The following is a 27,193-nucleotide window of genomic DNA, read 5'->3' on the forward strand; positions in this document are numbered from 1 at the left end:
TAGCAACTCACATGATATTCAACAAAGGTGTGACAGGTTGATGGCGTCCCCAGATAACATGGTTACCGCTCAACAAGCAACTTATAAGAACTAAGATACATAAGTGACATTCCTTACCACAATAGTTTTTAGGCTACTTTCCCATGAGCTATATATTGCAAAAACAAGGAATAAATTTTTGAAAGGTTTTAAAGGTAGCACACAAGCAATTTACTTTGGAGTGGCGATAAAATACCACATATAGGTAGATATGGTGGACACGATTGGCATTTTGGTTTTTTGGAGTTGGATGCACGAGTAGAGCTCATACTCAGTACAAATGAAGTCTAGCAAATGAAAGGGCGCGACCGACTAAGAGAGAAATAATGGCCATAATCATGCATAGCAACAAAACTTATTAATCAAAGCATATGGTGATATTAAAAATCAAAAACTAAATGATCATCAAGTCAACTCAATTGAAACATCAAAGGAGATCTTTCATTTGCATCACTATTAATATGAGACTTCTTACTCGTATCCAACACCAATTAACTTATTTGAAACAACTCTCGTAGATAATATTCAGTAGATATCAGAGAGATAAATTCACTTGTATATAGTAAACCAACAAGCTCTAAACATAATATGAATGAAAAACTAGAGCTTAAACGCAGTACTCGCAAAAATAGAACGCTCGTTGAACATATGAGTGAACACTAGAGCGTTCATGCAATTAAAGCGGAGCGTGTCTCTCTCCAAAACAAATATGATGGGTCTGACTTTATTGAACAACAAACAAAAAAACAAAACACACAAAAAGACGCTCCAAGAATAACACATAATGCATGAAGCAATAAAAATATAGCGCACTGAAAAATGACCTTGTGCTTTTTACTCATGAGGAGGGGGGTGCCCCGGGCATCCCCAAGCTTTGACGCTTGAACCTCTTGGATATTTCTTGGGGTGTCCAGGGGACATCCCCAGGATTGAGATTTTGTCCATTCTTCATCCTATGGCATCATTCTTCTCTCTGTACACTTGAAAACTTCCTTCACCCAAAACTCAACATAATTCATTAGCAATATTAGTGTAACAAAATAAGCAATCCACTTGGTTCTGGTATGACATATGTAAATCTTATATTAAAACATTAGCTACTGTATAAACTTCTTCGGAAAACTCCTTCTTTCAAAAGAGCTCAAAAAAAAAAAGATTAAGAGGCAAATGCACTAATGGCATAAATCTGTCAGAACAGCAGCTAAAGATCGATTTTTTCAAGACTTCTCCGTCGCTCAGATCGAAAAATGTTGAACCAATTGAAGTTAGATAATAACCTGGGGAATATGCTCGTAATTTTTCAGCTCATTGTGACGTTCTGGTGATTTATGCGAATTTTTCTCGCGACAGTCCAGAAACAGAAACAGAATTGCAAATTCCCCGAATACTACTTTCTTACCATTAGAGGCTACTCTTGGCACAAAAACGAAAATAAAAAATGATAAGAAGAGGTCATTACAATAGCAATGACTTCCAAGACTCAAAAAAACAGTAAAATAATAGAAATAAAAACATAATGGGTTGACTCCCAAAAAGCTCTTTCTTTATAGCCATTAAGATAGGCTCAGTAATTTGAGAAGATGCTCACATATGTAATATGAATCGAAGCAAAAGAGAGCACCAAGAAGCAAATATGAAACACATTTAAGTCTTACCCACTTCCTGTGCATGGGAATCTTGTACAAAAATAAATTCACAAAGAACAAAGTGAAAAGCATGTGAAGGTAAAACAAGAGTAACTTTAAAATTTTCAGCATGTAGAGAGGTGTTCTAGTACCATGTAAATTCCTAGAACCATATTTTCCTCTCTCATAATAATTTTCAGTAGCATCATGAACAAACTCAAGAATATAACTATCACATAAAGCATGCTTTTCATGATCTTCAAACAAATAATTTTTATCAAGCTCAAAAATAGTAGGATTAAAACAATCAAATCCACTTTTAGGAATTTTATAACAAGATAATTGATCATTCTCAAGAGGTATGGGACTATTAGTAGCAATCCTATTTTCAGTAGCATCAAGTAACATATGACCATCATATAGAACTTTATCATAAACACTCTCCAAGCAAAATTCTTTAGTTCCATGCATTTCGAAATTAGGCACAAATAAAGGATTATCATGAGATTTATCAAAATAGCATGGATTATTATAAATAAAAGTAGCATAATTATTCTCACAAGTTTTACTCACAGGAAATATTTCAAGAGAATCCTCATGAACATAACATTCGCCCTCCTTTGGTGAGCATGGAGGACATTCAAATAATGTACTCCCTCCGATCCCAAAAAAGTGTCCAATCCATTAGTACAATGTCATTTTACAAAATAATCCTTATAGTCATTGAAAACTCTGACTAAAACTGTCTCAAGACCGGGTCAGCCGCTTGCAGGCTCGATCTCCGGCCCGTTCGTCGGAGGAGATGCAGGACGTCCAAGGGGCGCCGACCTGCTGCTCCACGCGAGGGCGCCGCCGTGTCCGGGGAACCCATGCCGGCGAGCGGTTGAACTGAGAGGCGACGGGCCCCCCGACCTGCTGCTCCACGCGATGGCATCGCCGGGTCCGGGAATCCCTGCCGGCGAGCGGCTGAACAGGGAGGTGAGAGGGGGATGAGGGCGCCACCGGCGAGGGGGAATCCTGCCGGCGAGGGGGCGGCCGCTCCGAGATGTTGAGGAGGGGCCTCGAGCTCGAACCCTGCGCATGTGAGGAGGGCGGCTTCGCGTCGTGCCTCGCACTGGATGGCTCGAGGAAGAGGAACTCTGGCCGGTGATGTGGGATCTCCGGCCGGCGCCGGCGAGGTTGCCTCCCTCGTGGCCTGCAGAACCAGAACGAGGTGCGGGTGCGGGGAATGTGCGGCGCCGGCGAGGTTTCCTCCTTCGTGGCCTGCAGAACCAGAACTGGCGAGGTTGTTGTGCGGGTCTAGTTGACTGATTTGACTGCACGGGGAAAGAAATTAGAGGACTGATTTGCAATATGACCACTTCAGACACTTATTCCGGACCGGAGGGAGTAAGAGATAAAGAGTTACTCTCATTAGAAGGTTGGCATGGGTAGCTAATCCATTCTTCCTCCTTTTGTTCATAACTCTCCTCCTCTTATTCATCTAATGAGCTTTCAGGTTCAGCAACTTCTTCTTCCACGGGTTCCTGCAAATTGTGGATATATTCTTGTGCATAATTGAGTCTCTCTTTATAATCAATGATATAACAATTATTGCTGAAATTTTCTGTGCAATAATCAAGGATAGAAGAGACATAATCTTTAAGGTCATGACAAGCAACACAAATTTCATAATTTTTAGACATGAAGGATTCTATTTCAGAGGCTCCCATAAATAAGACAAATTGTTCTACTTATTCGAATCCAAGATGAATATAGTTATTCCAATGATAGTTCGAAATTAAAACTTCTTCACTAAATCCACATTGGAATTTAAGATGTTTAGTATCCTATTTAGATCAACAATTTATATCATGACATTTAAGCAAAATTTTAGCAATTGTATCCAATTTTTTTAACGTGCCCCCCATGACTTTGCCCTTATATGATTCTCTATACTTCATAAATAATTCTGCAAGTTCCATAGAGTATAAAGCAGGTCCTTCCATAACAACAGTTTTTAGTTTTTCGGTTTTTCAAATTTTTACGGATTTTCAGATATATAGGAAAAATAAAACAAGATAAAAATAAACTACACAAAACAAAATGAAATAAAAACAGCGAGAGAGGTGGAGTGTACTCCCCAGGTGAACTTATAAGTAGAGCTATGCTCCCCAGCAACGGCGCCAGAAAATAGTCTTGATGACCCACAAGCATGATTTTTGAGTCGGCGACTAGTCGCCGACTAATCACCACGTCATTCTGCCATGGATGAGCCGCAGTAGCGACTTGACTCAGCGAGCGAGTCGCACGACTTCTTGGCTCGCCGGTGACTATACAGCGACTATACGGCGGCGGGGAATAGTCGCCGGTCGTCCCTGTTTGTTAGCCAGAAAGTTTTTGTGGGGGATCTCTCCCTGTGTCGGTATTTCAGAGAGAAGGAGATGGGATGGGAAAGAAAGGGCAGAGCTCAGGAGGAGAGGCTCGAGCCGCCGCCGTCCGCTGGTCGCCGCTGCTCCTCGCCTGCGTCGCAGAGGAAGAAGAGGGGAGAGGGGAGAGGCTCGAGCGAGCTTGCGTGCCTGAGTGCAGCTGGCGGCGCTTTGGAGGATTCATGTAACTGCTAGGTTAAGCGAGAGGTGAGGCTGGGAGTTGTTAGACGGGCCATGCTGAGCCTGGTCAGCTTGGCTGGGATAGATGACCGGGCCAATTTTGCTCATGTGGCCTTAATGGGCTTTGCAAATGAGAGTATTTTTGGTCGTTTACTGCAGGCGACTTGGGGCGACTATACAAGCCCTAGTCGCTGAGTCAAGTCAGCAAGTCACGAGTCTCAGCCTCGGCGACTTGACTTGACTCGGCGACTCAAAAATCATGCCCACAAGTATAGGGGATCGCAACAGTCTTTGAGGGAAGTAAAACCCAAATTTGTTGATTCGACACAAGGGGAGCCAAAGAATACTTATAAGTCTTGACAGCGGAGTTGTCAATTTAGTTGCACCTATAAAAGCACTAGCAACAGGGTGATGTGAAAGCAGTGGTAATATGATGCGGCACCAGAAAATAGTTGGTACTGTTAGAGCAATATACTTGTTGTATTACCAGGGGGCCAAAGGCCACAATATATAGTACATGTACAGGTGCACATATGCAGAAAGCCCCCTAACATATGGGGAAACTACAATAGACAGATATATACATCTAACACCCCCCTCAAACTCATGGTGGATCCACAACACTGAGTTTGGAGAGTAAGAAATCATGCTGCGCTCGAGTCTGTGCCTTCGTAAAGAAATCCGCCAACTGCAAATCTGAAGGCACATAATGAACCACAACAACATCATCCTGTACCTGTGCACGTGTGTAAAAGGCATCAACACCGATATGCTTGGTCAGCTCATGCTTGACCGGATCACGTGCAATACTGATAGCACCTGTACTGTCAGACAAAAGTGGAGTGGGTGTCGTAACAGAGACCCCAAAATCGGCAAGCAACCACCGTAACCAAGTCACCTCAGCAATCAACAAAGCCATAGCCCGCAACTCAGCCTCAACACTCGAACGGGAAACTGCAACCTGTTTCTTCGTCTTCCAAGCAACAAGCGAACCACCAAGAAACACACAGTAAGCGAAAGCGAACGACGATCCGTAGGATCACTCGCCCATGTAGCATCCGAATAGCACCGGAGCTGGAGAGAGCTGGAACGGGGAAAGAAAAGGCGACGAGTGATCGTGCCACGAAGATAACGAAGAACACGGAGGAGATGACTATAGTGAACAGTGGTAGGAGCTGAGACAAACTGACTCAGAATATGAACAGGATAAGAAATATCAGGACGAGTGACAACAAGATAAACAAGACTCCCTACAAGATGGCGATAACGGGTGGGATCAGGAAGAGGATCACCATCAGTAGGACGAAGCTTAACATTAAGCTCCATAGGAGTATCGGCTGTGCGCTCATCCCCAAGAGCAGCACGAGCAAGAAGATCATGAATGTACTTTTCCTGAGAGATAGAAAAGCCATTAGAAGTGGAGGAAACCTCAATGCCAAGAAAATAGCGAAGAGGACCAAGATCAGTCATAAGAAACTGCTCACGAAGACGAGCCTTGACGAAGGCAATATACTCAGGATCATAACCAGTAATGATCATATCATCAACATAGAGAAGAAGAAGAGTACGTCCACGAGGAGAAGTGTGAACGAAAAGTGCTGATCATGAAGACTAGGAGAGAAACCAGCAGTAGTCACGACAGAGGTGAAGCCCTCAAACCAGGCACGAGGGGCCTGTTTGAGACCATAGAGAGAACGTCGAAGACGACAAACCATCCCATCGGGAACAGAATACCCAGGAGGAGGCTGCATGTAAACCTCCTCACTCAACTCGCCATTAAGAAAAGCATTCGAACATCAAGCTCGGGAGACAGACCAGCGGCGAACAGAAGCAACAGCAAGAAGGGTACGCACAGTAGTCATATGAGCCACAGGGGCAAAAGTCTCATCATAGTCACGGCCGTGCTCCTGCTGAAAACCACGAGCCACAAGACGCGCTTTATAGCGCTCAAGAGATCCATCAGAGCGAGTCTTAATTTTATAGACCCACTTACACGTGATGGGACGAACACCGAAGGGGGAGAAACAAGATCCCAAGTGCCGGTGCGCTCAAGCGCAGCGATCTCCTCAGCCATGGCAAGCTGCCATTCGGGATGACGCTCGGCATCCCGATAAGAAGTCGGCTCGGAAACGACGGAGAGACCATACCGACTAGGAGAGTAACGAACTGGAGCACGACGGCCGACGAACAGGCCGGGAAGGGGAAGCTCATCTGCAGAAGACAAGTCATCAGAAGAAGAGGAAGAAGGGACAGCATCGGAAGGAGCCGAAGCCGGAGAACGAGGAGTACTAGGTGTACTAGACGAACGAGAGGATGGCGCCGAAGGGGGCGCTCAGAAGTAGGAGGGAGGGGAGGAGGGACAGCAGGGGGTGCATCCGGAAAAAGAAGAAAAGAGATATCATCCACCGGGTATGTACCCGAGGTGGGGCGAGGATAGAAGGGACGCGTCTCATCATATGTGACGTCACGAGAGATGCGCATCCGACGACCAACGGGGTCCCAACAGCGATAACCCTTATGCTCATCACTGTATCCGAGAAAAACACACTCAACAGACTGAGCGGTCAGTTTGGTGCGTTCGCGAGGAGGCAGAAGGACATAGCAGACGCAACCAAATGAACGGAGAGTCGAGTAGTCTGGAGAAACACCAGAGAGACGCTCGAGAGGAATGCCACCCTGTAAAGCAGCGGAAGGCTGAATTTTAATGAGGTGGGCCGACGTAGCGACAGCCTCAGCCCAGAAATGTGGCGGAAGAGAAGAGGCAATCATCATAGCACGGGTGGTCTCAAGAAGATGACGATGCTTACGCTCGGCGACGCCATTTTGAGCATGCGCGCCGGGACAAGAAAACTGAGCGAGGGTGCCCTCCTCAGCAAGGACACCACGAAGGTGCTGAGAGATATACTCACCAGCAGAATCAGCACGAAACACGCGAATGGGTGAGGAATACTGAGTGCGGACCATGGCCGCAAAACGCTGATAAATAGAGAGCACCTCACTGTGAGAGCGCATGAAAAACACCCAGGTGTACCGTGAAAAATCATCAATGAATAAGATATAGTATCGATGGCCCCCTTTCGAAGTGAAGGGAGCCGGACCCGAAACATCTGAATGGACTAAATCGAACGGTCGCTGAGAGACAGACACACTAGTAGGATAGGGAAGTTGAATCTGTTTGCCTAACCTACAACCCTGACAGTGTAACGACCCATCTCCAGAGACAGACCCCGGAAGGCCACGATGAACCAAAGATGACAGGCGAGAGTCACAAAGGTGACCAAGACGATGATGCCATTGCTGAAAAGAGCCGGTGACAGAGGCAACAACCGGAGGAGAACTGGCGGATGAAGTGGCAGCGGAAGGAACACGAAGCCGGTCTAACTCCCAAAGCCCCGGAGACCGACGGCTACGAGGGCCAGCTCCAACCAGGGCTCGTGTGCGACGATCCTGAACCGCACAAGACTCGGCGTCAAGAATGACGCGACAACCAGAATCGGTGAGCTGGCTAGCAGAGAAAAGGTTCATCTGAAGGCGAGGAACATGAGAAACATCAGGGACAAAGAAAGAGGGAGTAGAAAGGGTGCCTGTACTAGAAACAGGAATAGAGGTACCATCAGCCGTGACAACAGGGACAGGAGAAATAAGAGACCGAAGAGAAGACAGAATAGAAGACTCAGAGGTCATATGAAAGGAAGCTCCAAAATCCAGATACCACGGGGACGTACCTGACTGTGTAGAAAGTGGTGGTCGCGTAGTGCCAGAAGAGCCAGTCACAGAACCAGCAGCGCCCGGCGAGGAAGAGTCTGGAGTAGCGAGCAGACCACGAAGACCCCTGAGAATGTCCTGATCAGAGAGTGCAACTGCAGAAGATCCCGAAGAGCCAGCCTGCCGACGATCCCGGAACTGGCCGACGTAAGCCGGGTTCCCGCGTCCGGCGAGGTGGAGGAAGCGTGGCCAACCTTGCCACGGTAGGTGCAATGAGGACGAGGGCGGAGACTCGACCGCGAGGCTGCCGACGTAAGCCGGAATCCCAAGCATCAAGCGGGCGGTGAAGCTGCGCTATCTCATGCGCGAGAGAGGGCGCGACCGGAGAGGTCGACGTACAATCAGGTGTCGACGAGGAGCTATCATCCACACGCACAGAGGCCACCAAAGGGGGCGACGGAGAGCAACACGCCGATGAAGACAGAGTCGGCAAAGCGCGGTCATAACCACGTGAAGAGGCCGCGAAAGTCGATGTAGAGCGGCAGGGCGACGCAGACGGAGTCGACGAAGCGCGGCCATAACCGCGGGAAGAGGCCGCAAAAGTCGATGTACAACGACGGGCCGACGTAGACGAAGTCGGCGAAGCGCGGGCAGAGCCGCATGAAGAGGCCGCAAAAGTCGATGTAGAGCGGCAGGCCGAGGGATACAAAATCGGCGAAGCGCAGCCAGAGCCGCAGGAAGAGGCCGCGAAAGTCGGTATAGAGCGGCGAGCCAACGTAGACGGAGTGGTGAAGCGCGGGCTGAGCCGCGTGAAGAGGCCGCAAACGGAGGCAGCGGACAAAGACCAAGTACCGAAGGGAGGCCCAAAGATAAGGCGAGATCAGCGGAAGAAGACATCGGATAACGACAGCCGACGGCAGTTTTTTTTTCGCTCTTCTTTTCTTTTTTCTTGTCTTTTTTTTACACGATCTGGATGTTAGCAGTCAACGGAGCACCTGCAGACCTGCTGGCGAACGGTGGCCAAATTGAGAGCAGCAAACGGAAAGCCAGGCACGGAGCAGGCACGGACCAGAATCGGCCGGCCGGCATGCAGGGAGCAGGCAGGCGGAGCGTGGGTTGCCACGCAGTAGGATCGGCCGCGAATCGGGATCAGCCGGGCGGGCGCCACGCGCGGGGAAATCGGCCGGGCGGAATCGGGATCGGCCGGGCGGGGGCCACGCGCGGGGAAATCGGCCGGGCGGAATCGGGGTGGACAGCGGCGGCGGAATCAGCAGACGGGGCCGGCGACGAGAAAAGTCAGCGGCGGCGGCCGGGTCGCGGCGGCAAGATGCCGGGGCGGGCGGCGGTGGCGGCTGCGATGGAGGAGGAGGAGCTAACCTAAAGCTCTGATACCATGTTAGAGCAATATACTTGTTGTATTACCAGGGGGCCAAAGATCACAATATATAGTACATGTACAGGTGCACATATGCAGAAAGCCCCCTAACATATGGGGAAACTACAATAGACAGATATATACATCTAACATGTACTACTTTGATGGCGTGTTGACAGGAAAATGTGATGCGGCAGTAATATGAGAGCAACAGTAACACAACACTAGCAGTAACACAGAGGAGATGGCACTGGAAAATATCCCAGCGCGCAGTTGATTGAAAAGCAATGATGATGAAATAAAGGACCGGGGTTCCCGACGATCTACACTAGTGGTAACTCTCCAGATAACAAGTGTTGGGTGAACAAATTACAGCTGGGCAATTAACAAAATTGAATTTAGCATTAAGACAAAATATCCAGTCTATTAATATCGTAGGCATGTTTTCCATATATAGTCATACGTGCTCGCAATGAGAAACTTGCATAACATCTTTTGTCCTACCGGCCCGTTTGCAGCGGGGCCTCAAGGGAAACTACTGGTAATTAAGGTACTCCTTTTAATAGAGCACCAGAACAAATCATTAACACTTGGTGAAAACATGTGATCCTCATATCAAATCCATCCCCTTCGGTTATCCCAATTCGAGATCACTTTGGGGCCTCGGGTTCCGGAAAAAGACATGTGCATACAATTTGTAGATACAATCTAAGCAACAATTATAGAGCCTAGATCTAAGATCATGCCACTCGTGCACTATGTGACAAGCATTAAACATAACAATATTGCAGCAATAAATACTTCACAAACTTATAAGATATACTAAACATAATGATCAATCCATCAGATCCCAACAAACACAACACCGATTACATCATATGGATCTCAATCATGTAAGGTAGCTCATGAGATTATTCTATTGAAGCACATGGGAGAGAGTACCATCTAGCTACAGCCAAGAACCCATAGTACCTACGGGAACTACTCACAAACCATCTTGGAGTCGAAGTGGAGGCGGTGGAGTCGACGGAGATGGCTCCGGGGGCACTTCCCCGTCCTGGCAGGGTGCCGGAATAGAGACTTCTGTCCGCCGAAACTTGGTTTCCGCGATGATGGCGGCTACGGAACTTTTCATGGATGGAGGGTGATATGTTTAGGAGTTTTTAGGTCAGAAGGGTCCTATAGGCGAAGAGGCGACGCGAGGGGGTGCACGGGGTGCCAGTACATGGGCCAGGCGCGACCAAGGGTGGGGCCGCGCCTGCCCTATGTACTTCCATGTGGTAGCTCTCCTGCGCGTGTCCTTCTGGCTCCGTCTTCGTCCCGGAAAAATAAGACTCTGAGATTTTATTTTGTCCAATTCCGAGAAACTTTCATGTACAACTTTTTTGAAACACAAAAACAACAGAAAACAGGAACTGACACTGCGTTAATATGTTAGTCCCAGAAAATGCTAAAAAGTGTGGAAAAGTGCACATAAAACATATAAGAATTGTAACAAAACAAGCATGGAGCATCAAAAATTATAGATACGTTTGGGACGTATCATCCTACATGTAGTATTTTCTGGGATCCGGTGAATATTGTATACTATGTTGAGATTGATTATATATTCATCTCATATGTTATTTCTGATCTTGTATGCTTTCCGTTGCTAGTAGAAACTCTGGCCAAGTGGGTGACACTTGTGACTCCAAGAGGGGATATTTATGCTCCATAGTGGGTTCATGCCTCTAGTTTTCTGGGAGAGTGACAATAACTTCTAAGATTGTAGATGCATTGTTGCTACTAGGGAGAAAACAACAATGTTTTATCCGAGGGTAATTCTTTTGTTTAATTTACACACATTGCTTAATGTGATAATTTGTTGCTTGCAACTTAATACTGAAAGGGGTTCGGACGATACTCTGAAGGTGGATTATTAGTCATAGACGCAGTTGAATTACGGTCTATGTATTATGTTGTAATGCCCAATCAAATCTCATAGTAATCATCTTACCATGTATAGTCGATATTCTGTCAATTGCCCAACTGTAATTTGTTCACCCAACATGCTATTTATCTTTATGGAGAGACAACTCTAGTGAATTGTGGACCCCGGTCCTGTTTCCTTTACTGATAAATTCTACTGCAATCATGTTCTATTTACTTTCTGCAACCATCTCTTTCCACTCGATACGTCTAAACATTTGTGTTCAGCAAACCGGTGAGATTGACAGCCTCACTGTAAGTTGGGGCAAAGTACTTTGGTTGTGTTGTGTGCAGGTTCCACGTTGTTGCTGACGTCGGTAGTGCGTCCTGCCACTAGTCAGCTAGCAACACCTTCAGAAGTTACGCCTTTCTCCTACTGGTCGATTAAACCTTGGTTTTTTACCGAGGGAAAACTTTTTATTGTGCTCATCATACCTTCCTCTTGGTGTTCCCCAATAGTGTGAAGTTGGCGGTACGATAAGCACCATCAAGCTATTTTTCTGGCGCCGTTGTCAGGGAGAAAGAGGATTTCTGCAAGGGGAGTCTCTCATCTCCAATCTCTTTACTTTTCATAGTTTGTATAGTGACCTCACAGGAAAAAGTGAGTGTCCCTGTGAAATAGTGCTAGTCCCGGATCGAACTGCTAGCACACACAGTTTAAGATGAAATATCAAGTAGAAAAGGTCTTCATTACAACGTAGGATCCAACGGAAATTAAATGGTTCGGTACAAATTGCATAGCTCTCAGGCTAGCACAAATTCAGAGTTTAAAGCGGCAAGGAAATCTTCAAGTGTGGATCCCTCTTCCTTCGTGAAGCCACTAGCACACATGTTGGGCAAATACTCGTGAACCTAACTATAAATCTTCAGCTAGAGAAGTAACCTGCAACATAAAACGTTACAGCCCGAAGGTCAATACATTTGGAATTGTATTGGCAAGATGACACTATGGTGGACACAAGTGGCAACCTAACACATACGTGATCATTTGGATGGTAGAGCTCAGGCATATTTGCATAAAGCCAATTTTATCCTATCATTTTACAAATCATTTTCTTTCATACTAATTAAGCGGTACCATTGATAGACATCAATGAACCTAGACACCGCCGATATACACCAGTGAGCCTTCCTATTTCATATGATCAACTTGGTTTGGGCGATCTACCCCTGCAGACTCAGATCATAGACATGGCACGTGACCTGCTAGCCGATAGTCACTTGCACCAATTGTCATATTCCCTGTCACCCATCAAGTTTTATTTAAGAAATTGGGATGAGGAGACTTTCGAACAGGTGCCTTGTCAGTTCGTTCAAATTGTATGTAACCGGGGACACGGCTAAGTACTTAGATTTACACTCTGCAGAGGTTATACAAATTTACCCACACGACCTAGTCTGCTCTTCTTCCATGATGCACATTTTGCTCAACTGGACAGATGTTGACTAGGACAAAACTTTTCCGAAGTGATCACCCGGACCTTTCTCTACGGACCCGCTCCAACCTACATTCCCCTACATCTTCATGTCGCGTAGGGCCCAGGTTAACACAACATACTCCGTCAAGCCAGAGCCCATATAGCATGTGGTTGTACGGTAAACTAATGAGCAAGGTTGTCTGATATCTCTTTATTCCTGGGTGGCCGTCCACAAGTGCGATACACCCGGAGGTTCAGAGGTTCGACGACATGACCCCAGGGAACCACTCAACATAACCCATGCAATGCCACTTTACACCCAGGTAGTTTATTGAATTTAGTTGTTTTTCCATAACCACTACTAAAACATTTTCATAACATAGCTAAGCATCAACTAGATTCAATGGCGAGAAAAATATAGTCAGGTGGAAGTAACTAACTAATGGGATTACAAAAGCAAAGCATATACCCTAGACATACTACAAAAATTACTACGATCCATAGATAAAAATTGGGAAATTTGTGAGGATGTGTCACTTGCCTGGATAAGGTGAAGAGTTGGTACAATCTTCACAAGCACACACGCTGCAGTCGGAACAGTCACAATCTACAATCAAGTGACAATGCACCATAAGCATGGTGTCATACATTGACATGCTCAAACAGAAAACATGAATGCATTATGAATCTTAATCGAGATCACACCACTTAGTTGTTCTCTGCTTGTCTACTACATGCATGATGGCATTGATGCAAGAAGTTTTGTATTCTGTTATTATTATAAAATCAAGTTTCCTTCTCTGGTCAAGAACCAAATTATAAAATATTTGATATCTAGGAGATTTAAATAAGGTATGCATGGTGATCTATATGATTAAAGTAAGGCATTTGATAAATAGGCACAATTAATATTTTATAAACAATAAAATATTATTCCAGAGACATCTCTGCAAGCTAGATGATTTTATAAAACTATTGCAAAAGAAATTACTCAATTTGGGATTATAGATTTCATTTTATAGCCCGGATACTCAAGTTGGGCATTCAGATTTGAATGATTTTTAAACGTCTAAGTTCACATTTGATTTTTCCACGATGTTTCTTATGTTTTTAGGATTCAACGATATAAAGTTTGTAATTTTTGGACATACATAGCTCCTATTATGAATTTTACAAAGCGCGGACTATCGATTTCTCTGTTTAAACGAAACCTAGGGTGTGACAGACACATGGCGCTCTGCTATTGGTTGGTACCCCTCTCACACGGATCAGGCTTTGAGACCGTTGGATCTAATTAGATATGTACGGCCATGAGAAGTAATTACATCATATAAGTCGATCACCCGATATGGGTCTAACTTTCCGATGCTGATACGTATTGAGCTTCGACTCCATGTCGGTTTCTTCATGGTTCGCATATTCCTTCGTGGACTTCGTATCAGGGATGGCAATACTGAGTACCCGATATGGTATACCCATATCACCACCACCTATCCGCCCCCAGCCTCTTTCCTCGGTCGTAGCCACCTTATCCTAGGCCAGTGTGCCCCGCCGCGGCCTTCTCCCTAGTATGCTCACCTCCGTGCTCTGGTTTCCGTTGTGGAGGTGGCACTCCACGCCGCCGGACGTCGGCCGTAAGCTCGCGCCTCCTCTCCGCCGCCTAAAATTCCTAGCCGAGCCACTCACGGCCTACAAGCGCACTCAACATTGGCAATGCCGGCGAGCCCGCATGGGCACGAGGCGGAGGGATGGCGGCGCCGACGAACCTACGCAGGGAGGCATCATCGTCCTCTACGCAGGAGAGCCCGCATGAGCATGAGTCCGAGTAGGGACGACGGCACCGGCGAGCTTGCACATCGAGGCGTCCTCACCGTCCACGATGCCAACGAGCCCCAACGGGCTGGAGGCCTCACCGTCAACAACGCCGGCGAGCCCGCACAGCCTTTTGTCCTCACCTTCCACGACGCCGGTCCGCCGAGGCAGGGGGCCGAGCAGGGACGGCGGCACCGGCGAGTCTGCATGGGGAGTGTCACCAATTTATCCTCCCTCATCTAGATGTGACGACAAGGCCTCTGCCCGCAGCCCGTTGTGGAGAGCTTGGCAACCGTCGACGGGGTCCGTCATGGAGAGCTCGGCCGCCGCCGCCCATCAGTGAGAGCCTGAGAGTGACAATCTGTTGTGGAGGATGTTGCGTGCTAGAGCACCGGCCGCCGGGAAGAATTTCTTTTTTCTAAAAGGAAAAAAGATGACATTTTTTATACAGGTGGTCTCTGGAAAATTACAAAAAAAAAACAATTTCAAACCATCGAACTTATGCCTTTCCTTTGACGGATATAATTGCCACGTCGGCCTAACAGTAGGCCCTATTCGTTAGTTTCGTCATTAGACCTGTGTCAGACAAGAATTAGTGTTAGTATTTGTTACGTGTTAGCGCTAGTTCCGTCATTAGACCTGTGTCAGATACGAATTAGTGTTATCTGTTACGTGTTAGCGCTAGAGTGGTGGTTTTTTAAAATCATAATGTAAAGTGGTGGTTTTAAGAAACAGTAACATGTAATGTGATGTCTTTTTGTAATTTTCTCGTCTCTCTAACTGCTTGAGAAGGCCAAGATGTCTAGTAGCGCGGAACGCCATGATGAACAGACGGAGCCTGCCCTGTGCCCGGGCGCGCCCAGGGCCTCAAGGCTGGCGAACACGTATATAAGAGCATCTCTAGCAGAACCCGTAAATCTCGTCGAAACCGAATTTTTTCGGCAGATTTACGGGTTCAAGCCGAATGTGTCGCAGATCAGTGACCAAAAAGATGGGCCGGCCCGTCAAATAAGTTCAGGGGCCCGAACAAATCTCCGAACGGCTCCTATTAAAAGGGTTCGCGGAGGGGAGTTCAGGTCGCAAACCCTACTCCCCTCCGCCGTTCCTCTCCCTCCGCCGCTGCCAAACGCCATCTCCGGCGAGTAATCCAGCGAGCCCCACGCAGCAATCCACTCGCTGACGGTGGGCGATGGCGTCCCGAGGCGGCTCCGCATGCCGTGTCGCCGAGTCAAGCTGCGCACCGTGGCTCCCCGTCGCGAACATCAGCGACGACGGCGACCTCGTCCCCGCGCGGTCGCCCACCTTCTCCGCCGGGGACTATGTCCACGGCAGCGACGAGGAGGACACCGTCCTCGCGCAGACCAAGGCCATCAGCGCGGTGGAGGCTCACCAGCGTTTCCGCCGGGAGGAGGCGGAAGCCGTCCGCCTCGTCCGTGAATACGAGGCGGCCCGCCGGGAGGCCCGCGTCCGCCGCGTCAAGTCGAGCTTGACGCCGACGACGCGTGAAACTCATCCTCGACAGCGTCGGCACCATCTGCCGCCGACACGCTGCGCCGCCACCGGCACCGCCGCGCGCGTAGGCCACTTTATAGGCCGCATTTTGCTTAGCTTAAGTAGCGCTCGCCAGTGTACCAGTACTATAGGTTTAATTTTACGAACAATGTATGTTTTGATGCTCAATCGGAGCATCAATTTGATGTCGAACTATGATCATCGCCGAATTTACCCGCGCCCTTTCAAATTCCGCTTTTCAGTTCCATTTTTTCGGTTTCTAATCTACGCCACTGCCAAATTCGAACGAACTATCGTTTTCGGAAGACTGAAAACTACTTTTTCGGTTTGCACTTTTTCGGGCTCTGTTAGAGATGCTCTAAGGATGATAAGAGCATCTCCAGCCATCTTCTCGGAAGGCACCCAGTATCTTTTTTTTTCATTTTGATGGACAAAACCGGTTTAGGTCGTGTCTCCGGATTCTCGTTTTCACGCGGATTTAGGTTTTCATCCATCCGGAAAGCCCAAGTTATCCCGGCCCCCACGGAGAGCGCTCGGGAAGTCCGGAGAAAACGAAAGCGCGAGAAACGTCGAGAAAACTTCCCGCACGGCTGGTGGTCCCGACTTATCGGCGAGAAAGGCCGATCGTCGTCCTCATCGCACCGTCGTCCGTGCGCTGTAAAAGCATGCCGCCGGTCAGTCTTCGTCGGACGCGTAGCTTCCACGCGGCGAGTTAATGCCGTCATTTCGGTTTCACGCTCGTCGCCCTCTATTTATCGCAGAACTACCGCGTCTGGCCACATTCACCACCCCATCTCCCTATTCACCACCTCTCTCCCCAATCTCATCGAGCGGACACTGGCGAACTTCAGCGAAGGCGCGGCGAACAACTGCTTCGGCCGTCGTTCTCTCCACCAATGGGAGGGGAGGCTGATGCACGCGGCAGGCTACCCCGCGCCGCCGGACTTCCGCGCGCCCGAAGGCTGGCGCCTGAGCGCGGGGGGCATCCCGATCCCGCCGCCGCCAATCGGATGTGTCGCCCTCGAGGCGGAGATCGACGCGGTGCTCGTCACCTCAGCGATGAGTAGCGCGCGGAGGAGCGTTCCTTCCCCGACAACTACGAGGCATGGACGGACTTCTTCCGGTAAAGGTACGAGCACGAACTCGCCGCCTACGATGGCCCTCCCCTCCTCCCGCACGAAACAACACCGTCGGCCGCCGCCGTTGGTGGAGCGGGCCTAGCCGCACCCTCGAGAACGTGCTTGCGCACATCGAGGGCGGCAACTCCCCCGTACTAGGGATGCCGCCGCCGGTGGCGCCTACCATGCCGCGCCAGCACGGGAGCTCGTGGACGCCGCGGCGGATGGCGCCGTCGTCCTCGTCGTCTGGGTCAGCGTCGAGGCCCGGCGTGTCGGCTCCTCCACCAGCGACGTCGAGGGTCGTCAAGACGGAGCCAACGTCTCCACCACCAACCAGAGGGCGCAGCAGCGGCGCCCTCGTCATCCGTGAGGGGGCATCGGTCGTCGTCTCCTTCACGCGGCCGCAAGAGGAAGACGTCCAAGAAGGACGCCGCAGTGGACGCCGCCGCGTCCCAGCTCGCCGAAGAGGAGGCCAAGCGGGCCGAGGACGCGGCGGTGGCCGAGGCGATCGTGAGGTCGCTGACCGACCTCGTCCCCGCCGACAACGCCCTCCCGATGGATGCCACGCTCGCCTGGTCCAGGCAGAACTGGGAGAGGCAGGAGGCGGAGCAGCAGAGGCGTCTGCTCGACCTGGTGGCCGTGCGGCGACGCGCCGCCCGAGCCACACCGATCGCACCCACCGCTGATCAAGCTCGAGGAGAGCAGTGAGGACGAGCTGTATCGGTCGACGCCGCCACACGGCGACCCTGGCCAGGGTTCAAGCCGTTGGTACGGAGACGCCGGCCAAAGCAGCCAGCAGGCGCCGCCGCCCGAGGACGCCGGCAACTCCAGCAACGACGATGATGACGGCGACTACACGGCGTTCTACCGCCATTTCGGCATGTAGATCACCGTGTTTTAGCTTTAGTTTATGTTTCCCTCTGGCAGAATTCAAATATATTACGAATTCGGCCTATATATGTACGAACTCAGCCTATATATGTTAAATATCTCTAAATTTCGCCTATGTTTGAACGTATTTCGTCTGGTTTTGTCTGAATTTGCCTATATTTATTCAAAGTTTTCATCCATCTAGGCTCGCCGCTGGGAAAATGGGCCTCCCCAGGCCAAATTTTACATCCATCCGGCGCTATAGCGCCGGATTTCAGCCTGGGTGACCCAACAGCTGGAGATGAGCATCTCCGGTCGCGTCCCCAAACCGTCCTCCAAAGGAATTTAGGCGCGACGGACAAAAAATCGTTTCCAGCTGCGCGCCCCAAAGGCCCTTTTTGTCCAGCGCAGCCCAATACGGTGTCCGACGCCCCGAGTCCATCCCCGCTACACAGGGGACGCTCTGGGCACGCCGGACACAACGACACAACGAAATGAGAGGCAAGGAGGTGTGGGCCCGATGCATCAGCGGCTAGGACGCTCAACCGCCGCCTACGTAGCGACGGTGCAATTGCCGGGATGGGGAACCGTCGCATTGGCAACTGCGTCGACCGACGTGCCAACCGCCGGAATGGAGCGCGAACTCCTCGGAAGAGCAACCGCCGCTCTCTTCGACTTATGCGCCGCCGTTCATCCGCGCTCAATAAGACCCGTACGTATGCGCTTTCGGATCTTCAACCGGCCGCCATTCATCCAAACTTCTCACGATGAGCTACATCTCTGGGCTTCCATCAGACACCGACAACGAGGGCAAGTCTCCAGGATGGCGACATTGGTGGGACAGAGTCTGGACGTCCAGCAGCGGCGATGATTCCCCGCCGCCATTGGACAACGCGAAGGAATGGCAGGCCGTGGAGGAGGAGGCGGAGGAGGAAGGGTCTAAGGAGGCGACGGCGGCCCGGGAGAAGGCGGAGGCGGACGCGAAAGCGAAGGCCAAGGCGCAGCCGGCGAGCACCGTCGACGATGAGGAGGACACAAGTTCCTCCGACTAGTCGACCGACACCGCCTCTTCGGAAGAGGTGACGAGCAGGAAGAGCCACCGTGATGAGGACGACGAGGCGGGGCCATCAAAGAAGAAGTATTTTTTTAAAAAAAAAATTGTAATTTGATTATGTTTTTCGAAGTTTTTATATGTAATTTGTTTATGTTGCACCGATTTGAATATTAAGTTTTGGGTCAAACACGGCTGGGAAACGACGTCCCCCAAACGCAATACGAACGAAACACATCGCTCAAATGCTTGATCCGGAGGACGCGGCTGGAGATGCTCTAAGTCCGCAGGGTCTGTGCTCTTACTAGCGAGCCTTCATCCATAGTTTGTCATCAGACCTGACAACACGAACCACAGCTTGTATGTTTCCCCGATATTTCCTTATCCGCTGCTGTTGATAAGTAAGAGACATGATTTGTCTTACTGCTTTCAGAAACTTTATATAGGAGTACTTAGTTTTCACTGGCTTTCAGTGCTTGTACCTTGTTAAATGGTAATCACTCCGGCTTTAAAGGCCACTGCAAAAAATGATCAAATACCAGTGGAAGGGAACAATTCAATGGTCAAAAAATGAGCTTGTGCTCTTGTATATCAGTAGAAACTTGATGCTTAGCGCTGTAGAGTGACAAAGCATGATCGGGCCGGAATGGATACACAACAAGCTTATACAATTCTCAAGATACAGGAACAGCTCTTTGAGGGAAATGATCTTACAGGCAGACTTCATCCCCCAGAGATCTACCGTCAAAGGAACAACAAAACCAAAAGTACGCTCCATTCTAACTTCTTTCAAAACGAAGATGTTTGTTGTTGGAAAATCTTGAGCTATGATTTCTTGCATTTGGTGAATATTTTGAGCTATGCGATGAATAGCCTTGCCCTTCCCATCTTGAAGATTGAGGAGTTGAATAGTCATAAGAGAACTCTTGGTGATTGTTGTATGGCTTCTTAGGAGTAGATGGAGAGGCCCACCCATTGGATTTGTACTTCTTATATGGCAGATCATCATGGTCCTCCGGAATCCAACCACCCCTAACTCTGGATTTATCACGAGGTGTGCCCCTTCTATCGTCAAATAGGGGGCTTTTCCTTTTATGAGTATCGTAAGGAGCTGATCTAGGGCCAGAATCATTTCTCCATCTGTCCTTTTTACGACTATGTGCTGACAACTCACCTTTAAACCGACCCGACTGCAAAAAATAACAGTGTACACAAGATAAATACCCAAGCAGTTCTTATCAGAAGAGAAGATTCTGAGATGCTTATAACAACCTTAGCATTGTTTGTGCAGCCCCGTGCGAAGTGACCTTCTTCGCCACATTTGTAGCATAGGGTCGGGGTTGTCACGACACTTGTTTCCCTGCGTTGCTTGGCACATCCCTATAATCAAATTTTGGTAGCTAATCAGCTGACATGAGAATCAACAGACAGAAACATAGGATGATGCATAGATTGAAACTCACCAAACCACTATGACCAGATTGGGCACAGTTATAGCAAGTAACTTCTTTTGCAAGACTATCAGAGAAGTCAGTACAGCACAGGTGACCATTCTGCTTACAGACGTAGCATTTTATTTCCTGCATAACCCAACAAGATGGATAGTGAGGAACAAAAAACACCTTTGCAATTTTAAAAGTTCCAACTTGAAGTAGACTATTGAACCACATAAAGAAATATGTATCTTGTATTGTGTGTTATGAAGTGCAAAAAATACGTGCAAATTCAGGGCCTGGTTTGGCATAGAATGGTAGGAAATGCCTAACATAAAAATGGCATGATCAATCAAACCTAACCTACTATAATTTATGAGAAGCACAGAAACTGGATCACAAAAATTATCCTACCAACATAATAACCATGTCAGGCACAACTCATCTATGGGTCTTTCAGACTTTCATAGCCACCCAAAGGTGCAGTACTCCGTTTCTTTGTACTTACCAACATGCGAGCAACCCAACACACAAACATTCATTTGCAACAGCAAATGAAAAATTTGGAGAGAAATAGAGGCAAAAAAGAACCCACCTTAACATCACCCGGTGGATAATCATTGGCACATCCAAACATATCGTGGCCTGTTTCTCCGCATCGTAAACACAATGTGGTGGATTGCTGAGTATTCCTCATGTGCTTGTCAGGACAATCTTTCGCCATATGGCCTCCTTTTTTGCAGATGAAACAATCTTGACCCTACGAAAAGTAAAATGAGAATATGAGATATTTGATTCCTGATAGTGAAATCCACTGGCAAGACCCATCTGCAAACTAAGTTACACTTGCAGCCCATAAGCACATGCAGTAACACAGGAACTAATAGGATTTTAACAAAACTGACATTTTCAGCTATGAATACACATGCATGCAAGAATCTGAAAAAGGGAAGATTTCTGCAGAGGAATTGCATGTCATAAACGTACAGATCACTTCCTTAAGTGGCATGACAAATACAACATAGGAACAACAGTGGACGAATAGATCTGGAAAACACAAACTACTCAAAGCAAAATATGGACTATCATGGCATGTAGATAGGAGCTGTTTAAATCAGGATTAGCAGCAGACATAACTTGAAGAAAACACATCTGCTATTGACTCTGCATCTAATGCTGATGTTGAAGTGCAACAATGGGTATGGTCAAGGTGTCCCACAACTTCTGGACTAAATTATACTGAATTAGGAAGTTGATCAAGATCTTACTGCATAGAAAAGTAGATTTGCATGATGGCAACCTTAATGAAACAGACACATTAAAAGCAAGGAAATAACCCGTGGCATAGTAAACCATATACAGTGAGTTCGTCAAGGGCATGAGTGGACATACCCAAGTTACCGAGAGATAATTCCTCGGAGCTAGAGAGACCAACCTGCGTGCACTGCTTCGCATTGTGTCCAAACAATCCACAAACAAAGCAAGGCTTCTTCCGCTTTTCCATTGGGCAGTTTACAGCTACATGACCTTCCTCCCCACAGTTAAAGCAAGTTTCCAATATAGTTTCCCCGGGATCAAAGTATCTTGGTATCCGCTGATCATAAGCAGAAACAGCATAACTATCAGGTTACCACGTTGTTCATGTACAGGGAAATTCATTTGGCACTTACAAGAAGCTTCCTCAGAACTGTGTTGTCGGACACAGGGACACCGACGGCATCTTCTGTGAGCACCGTTTCTGCTGTCCCAATTTCTCCCTCCTGGGTGCCTGCAACCTGAGGCTGAAAGGACAAATACATTCATCAAATGCAGCTCCACGAAAACAGCCGTACTTATTAATTCCCAACAAAGGGACACCAGAAACAAACATAAAATCAGTGTTACTTTATATAGCAAGGTTTACATTTCACGAATGGTTTAGTGAGCACATCATTTACTTCTTTTTAATGAAAAAAAAAACAGTAAGATTGTTTCACTTTGATTTGCATAGGACCAAAAATGTGTTTCTGCATAGGAAACATCGTACTGCCTATTATGATATGGTTTCCAGAAAGGAATCTGGCTAGTATCCATCTTGCCTCCGCATAGCATAAAGCACAATTTAGCAAAAAGAGAAGCAAAGAACTTGCAATTCTAGGTCAAAACATCTAAACAGCTTCCAGTGAGCTCATGCTTGAGGCATTTCAACCACATAGCTTCCAAATCAAATTGATTCTACGGGCAATTGTTCAACTAAAGCCTACGAATCCTCTGTGCACTCGATATTTCGATTGCTGGAACAAATATCAAACTGCGTAATCATGAGCAAAGCGTAATCCCACGCTTACCTCCTCCTGGGCAGCGGCTACGTCATCCTTCCGTTGTTTTTTCTTCCTCTCCTTGCGCCGCTTCTTCTTCTTCTTCTCCTTCCTCCTGGGATCCGCCTCGCCGAGCTCCACCACGGCGTCCTCGTCGACCTCCTCGTCGGAGGAAAGAGAAAGGAGGTCGGCGAAGCCGGGCTGGCCTCCCGCCGCCTCCCGGCGCCGCCGCGCCCGCTCGACGATCTCGAGGCTGAGGTCCTCGTTGCCCTCCTCGTCCTCGTCGTCGCCGAGGGGGGCGCGCCACCGCGCAGGAGAACCGTTGTCGTCCAGGTCCGGGTCGCATCGCGCCCTGGAGCGCCCGCGCTGACCCATTTGCGTTGGAAGCGGCGGCGCAGAGGCTGGTAGGAGAGGGAGCAAACCCTAGGGTGTTTAATCTTGAGGCCTTGTTTACTTCTCAGGGTTTTTTGGGTTTGGGAGGGGAAATTATCGGCCCACGATCAAGAGCTGTCCCTTTACTTCTCAGGTATTTTTGGGAAATTTTTCGGTCCATCCCCGAACTTCCCGACCCACTAAGCGCCATCCTCGCGTATCCTCGCCCACGGGGGTACCCCGTGTTTCTGTTGGCGGAAAGGGACAGCAAGAAGCGAAGGCGGCGACAGGAGCCGACGGCGGCGGGGAAAGGAGACGACGGCGAGGAAAGAACTAGCAAATCAAGACGGCCCCGACGGGATACTCCTCCGGCGAATAGTCCCCGGTGAGTCCTCGCGCCTCCTCCCCTTTTCCCCTCCTCCCTAGGGTTTCTTGGTGTCGCCGAAGTGCACGACGGAGCTCCGGCATGGTGCTGCTGGAGATGGATGGTGGTTGGCGGCGGGCACCGGGTGTAGAGGTTGAAAGATGAGGGGTGGAGATGTCGTTTGCCTGTCGCATCGTCTGGAGCCTCGTCTGGATGAACTGGCCTCGACTGATGCCATGGCCAGGTTGGGTCAATCCATAGGGCGCCCTACTTTGATTTTCCCAAATAATCAAGTATACGTACGCATCTCATTGTCTCAGGCTTCGGCATCAGATTAAGTTATCGCTCCTATTCTTCTGTGGCCAGTTCCTCTGTTTTCAAGTGTTTTAAGAAAATGAATGGAAGACTCCAGTAGACACGAGGTATTCTCTAGCTTCCGTGTGTTGCCCCCCCTCTCTGCTCTCCTCCATCTACAGTAACCTTGAGGGGCTTCCACCGTTGACCGGGCCGCCGACGGCCGCTCCGCCAGGCTAGCTGGCCGGAGTTGGTCTGGTGCTGGTGCCGGAGTAGATAGGTTGTAGATCTGTAGTTTTTCTGGTTTTTGGCTTCATGCCTGTGTCTGGGCGTATGCCCCGTAGATGGAGCGCCGCCGTGGATCTTCTCCGCCAGATCTCCGGCGTCTTAGGGGTGCTCCTCCTTCTGCTCTTGCTCCGGTGGTCGGAGCCCTGGGCAGAGCGGCGCAGCACCAGCTCCTCCTCCAATAAGGCGTCTCTGAGCCTTCTTCTGCTCCGGAGAAGCTGCCGAGCTGTGAGATCTCTCGGTCATGGAGGCTTTGAGAGATCTACCAGCGAGGGAGCAGGATGGATCTTCGCTTACCGCTCGGCCGGCCTTGGTGGCGAGGGGGTGTGTAGGCGGTGTTTCTCAGCTCTGGATCTTGCAAGGAGTCTGGCTCGCCGGCGCGGGTCGGTGAAGAACAGTTCGGAAGGGCGCTGGCTCCTGGCCTGCCGCGGTGGCGAGGAGGAGGCTTCTGCTCAGCTGGATCTGCTCTTCTTCAACCAGCATCGGCTTCTTCACAGGTTCTTCTTCATCGAGCTCAACCACGTGGAGGACTTGCTTGCCTCCACGATCTTCTGCCGGCATGGCGGCTCTTCTTCAACCTCCAGTTCGGAGGCCTCTATTCCTAGCTGCTGGAGCTCGGCGTCCAGATTCCACCAAGTGGTTCGTCCCCGGTGGTCTCCTGGCGTCCAGCGGCGACGGAGTTACGCCGGATTTGGGTGTTCGAGCATAAGCGCCCTGTTCCTCCACGGCGACACTTTGGGAACGCCGGCGTCTGGTGGCGGAGCATCTCAGGGACCTGATTGCGTTTTTATTTCTTGTCCTAGGGTGTGTTTTGTAAAGTGTGAGGGCCTTTCTTCAAATCTCAGGTTTCTCAGGACGATAGATGCCAAAGGGCCTCACTGTAATATTTACCTGCCACGTCTGATATGAATGAAATTCTAGGGCCTTTTAGGCCCTACTTCCTGTGCAAAAAAAAAAAAAAAAAAGAAAATGAATGGAAGAGGTTTACTGGCTCGTGTGCTTTTCTAGGCATGAGTTAGAGGGGCGTTGGCAGCCTGGTGCCTCTAGAACAACCTAGTTTACAGAGTTTTTGTCGATGTGATCATCCTGAACTTAGTTGTATTGCAAGTGTATGCATACATGATACATGTAAGTGAAAACGACCACAGAAGCATCAAATTGATCAATTGGTTGAGAAGGCCGTCGGGCTTGCTTGGAGAGGAACTTTAAAATCTTTTTCTCCAAGGTTGGATGCAACTGGTTGAATGTGTACATTAGATGAGCACCAATCCTTATATTGTATGTTTTATTACTCCTTTGCAAGATATCTTGGCTTAATTTCGATGACCCACTAGAGCACATGTACTGTGGCACATTTTTAGTTTGGTTCCACTTCATAACTTCAGAGTATTCCGATGTCCTATGAATCAGATGTATTTGGACTACTTTGTTTTTTCAATCAGTTTTTTACTTTAAAGTCCGCCTCACCTTATATTTTTTACATCCTTGCCACTGTCTAGGAAGGATGTTTAAACCTGACCTAACCTGATCACTAGAATATTGACATACATAAAAGGGGTTGCCTGGAGCTCATGTGGTCTGATCGATGTGACCCGAAACTTGTACACCTATCTAATCATTAAACATTCTCTAGGGAACAAAACTGATTTGGAAGTATATCTAAGATGTTATATTCTGCGGCAGTGCACCTAGTTGCTGCAAGCTGCAGTTCATTTTATCTTGCTGCTTGCACTTTTTGTTCCGGGCAAAACATATTTACTGCTTCTAGTTGATGTGAAACCATCCAATCTACATCCTAGAAAAGAAACTTGGTTATTGAGTAAACAACTGACTCGGTGATATCCACATCCTAGTACTCTAGCTCTTTTTTCCATACCTTTGGTTATAGTTTTACCATTCGTCTACATACTAATTTGCTGTGTAAACTGTCTCATTTTTACTTGCTTGATTATCTTAGTACTAAAGTACTGATTATCACCACCATGGCATCTTGTATCTTATATTATCTTTAACTTGAGCTGTTCAACACTACAAGAGGTTGAGAGTTGGTGTTTCTCTTGCTACCCAAGCTTGCATTGCATGATTACGAGCTGATGTACAAAATGAAGGAGCCGGTTGAATACTTCTGTCGTCTTGAGTTGAAACTTGCCTGTAACATACTTAACATTGATGAACAAGAATGCCTATGTAGCCATATATGAATCTGAACTCAAGTATTGTATGCATTGAACTAGTCTTTAAGGGTGGGCTTAGTTAAATTATAAGGATGCTCACTAGTTGCAGTTACTATATATTTGAACTATCTGTAAGCGAGGCGATGCATCAGTACTAAATGCTACCTCTTGTGTGTATTTTTAGCTGTAGTTCCTCTGGAGGTGGCGGCGTGGTTTACGGCGTTCGGCGGCGAGCGCGCCATAACTTCTAATGTTATGTCAAACTGCATGACACTGAGTTTATGGTGGAGGTTGCTCATTTGTTGGGTCGAGCATTTATTTATATGTATGTTCTTGTTCGAGAAAATTGCATGACAAAATTGCATCACACTGAGTTTGTGTTAAATACGGAGTTTATAATTTACTGGTTGTCCATTATCATGTCCTGGGATGCAAAGTTTGAGTTTTTATTATCTGATCTCAATCATCTCATATCCCCTCTCATCCCCAAAAACAAAGTAACTAGAGGCTGTGGGGGAGAGTGTGGGGAAATGAGGGGAAATTAGGGGGAAGGGTGAAAGGGGGGTTTCACCCAATCCCCTCTCATCCCCAAACCCCTAGGGGGTGGAAATACCCTAGGAGTAAACAAGGCCTGAGCGGTGCGCGGGGCGCGGGGGGGGGGGGCAGAATTTCCAATAGGAAACTACTACTAGTTGAATACCCGTGCGTTGCCACGGAAAAAAAATACAAATTTAAAACTGCAAATTTTAATGACATGTGGTTTCTATTTATATAGGACAAATACCGATTCTCTCCCGCTTGTTTCGTCCTGTGCACTCGTCTCGTATCTCCTAAACTATCATTTCCCTCAATCTCCTAAACTATCATTTCCCTCAAAAAAGACAAAACAAACA

The 27,193-nt window shown here is 48.2% G+C and overlaps 1 protein-coding gene across 1 annotated transcript; it reads right to left on the reverse strand.

The window, feature by feature from the left end:
* Window positions 1-19,641: 19,641 nt before the first annotated feature.
* On the reverse strand, window positions 19,642-23,201 carry LOC124702904 (zinc finger CCHC domain-containing protein 7-like). Its single transcript, XM_047235088.1, has 7 exons — window positions 22,842-23,201; window positions 22,185-22,295; window positions 21,950-22,108; window positions 21,110-21,274; window positions 20,545-20,661; window positions 20,354-20,461; window positions 19,642-20,271 (listed from the first exon to the last, which is right to left on the reverse strand). The coding sequence occupies exons 1-7, from the start codon at window positions 23,184-23,186 to the stop codon at window positions 19,861-19,863; spliced, it is 1,416 nt and encodes a 471-aa protein (XP_047091044.1). The 5' UTR covers window positions 23,187-23,201; the 3' UTR covers window positions 19,642-19,860.
* Window positions 23,202-27,193: the final 3,992 nt, after the last annotated feature.

This window comes from Lolium rigidum, chromosome 3 (genome assembly GCF_022539505.1).
Source record: "Lolium rigidum isolate FL_2022 chromosome 3, APGP_CSIRO_Lrig_0.1, whole genome shotgun sequence".
Taxonomy (NCBI): Eukaryota; Viridiplantae; Streptophyta; class Magnoliopsida; order Poales; family Poaceae; genus Lolium; species Lolium rigidum.

Coding starts and splice junctions, on each gene's coding strand:
- LOC124702904 (XM_047235088.1), bottom strand. CDS start 23,186: ATGGGTCAGCGCGGGCGCTCCAGGGCGCGATGCGACCCGGACCTGGAC. Junction 22,296..22,841: donor TAGCCGCTGCCCAGGAGGAG/GTAAGCGTGGGA, acceptor TTGTCCTTTCAG/CCTCAGGTTGCAGGCACCCA. Junction 21,275..21,949: donor ATGCGAAGCAGTGCACGCAG/GTTGGTCTCTCT, acceptor TACTTTTCGTAG/GGTCAAGATTGTTTCATCTG.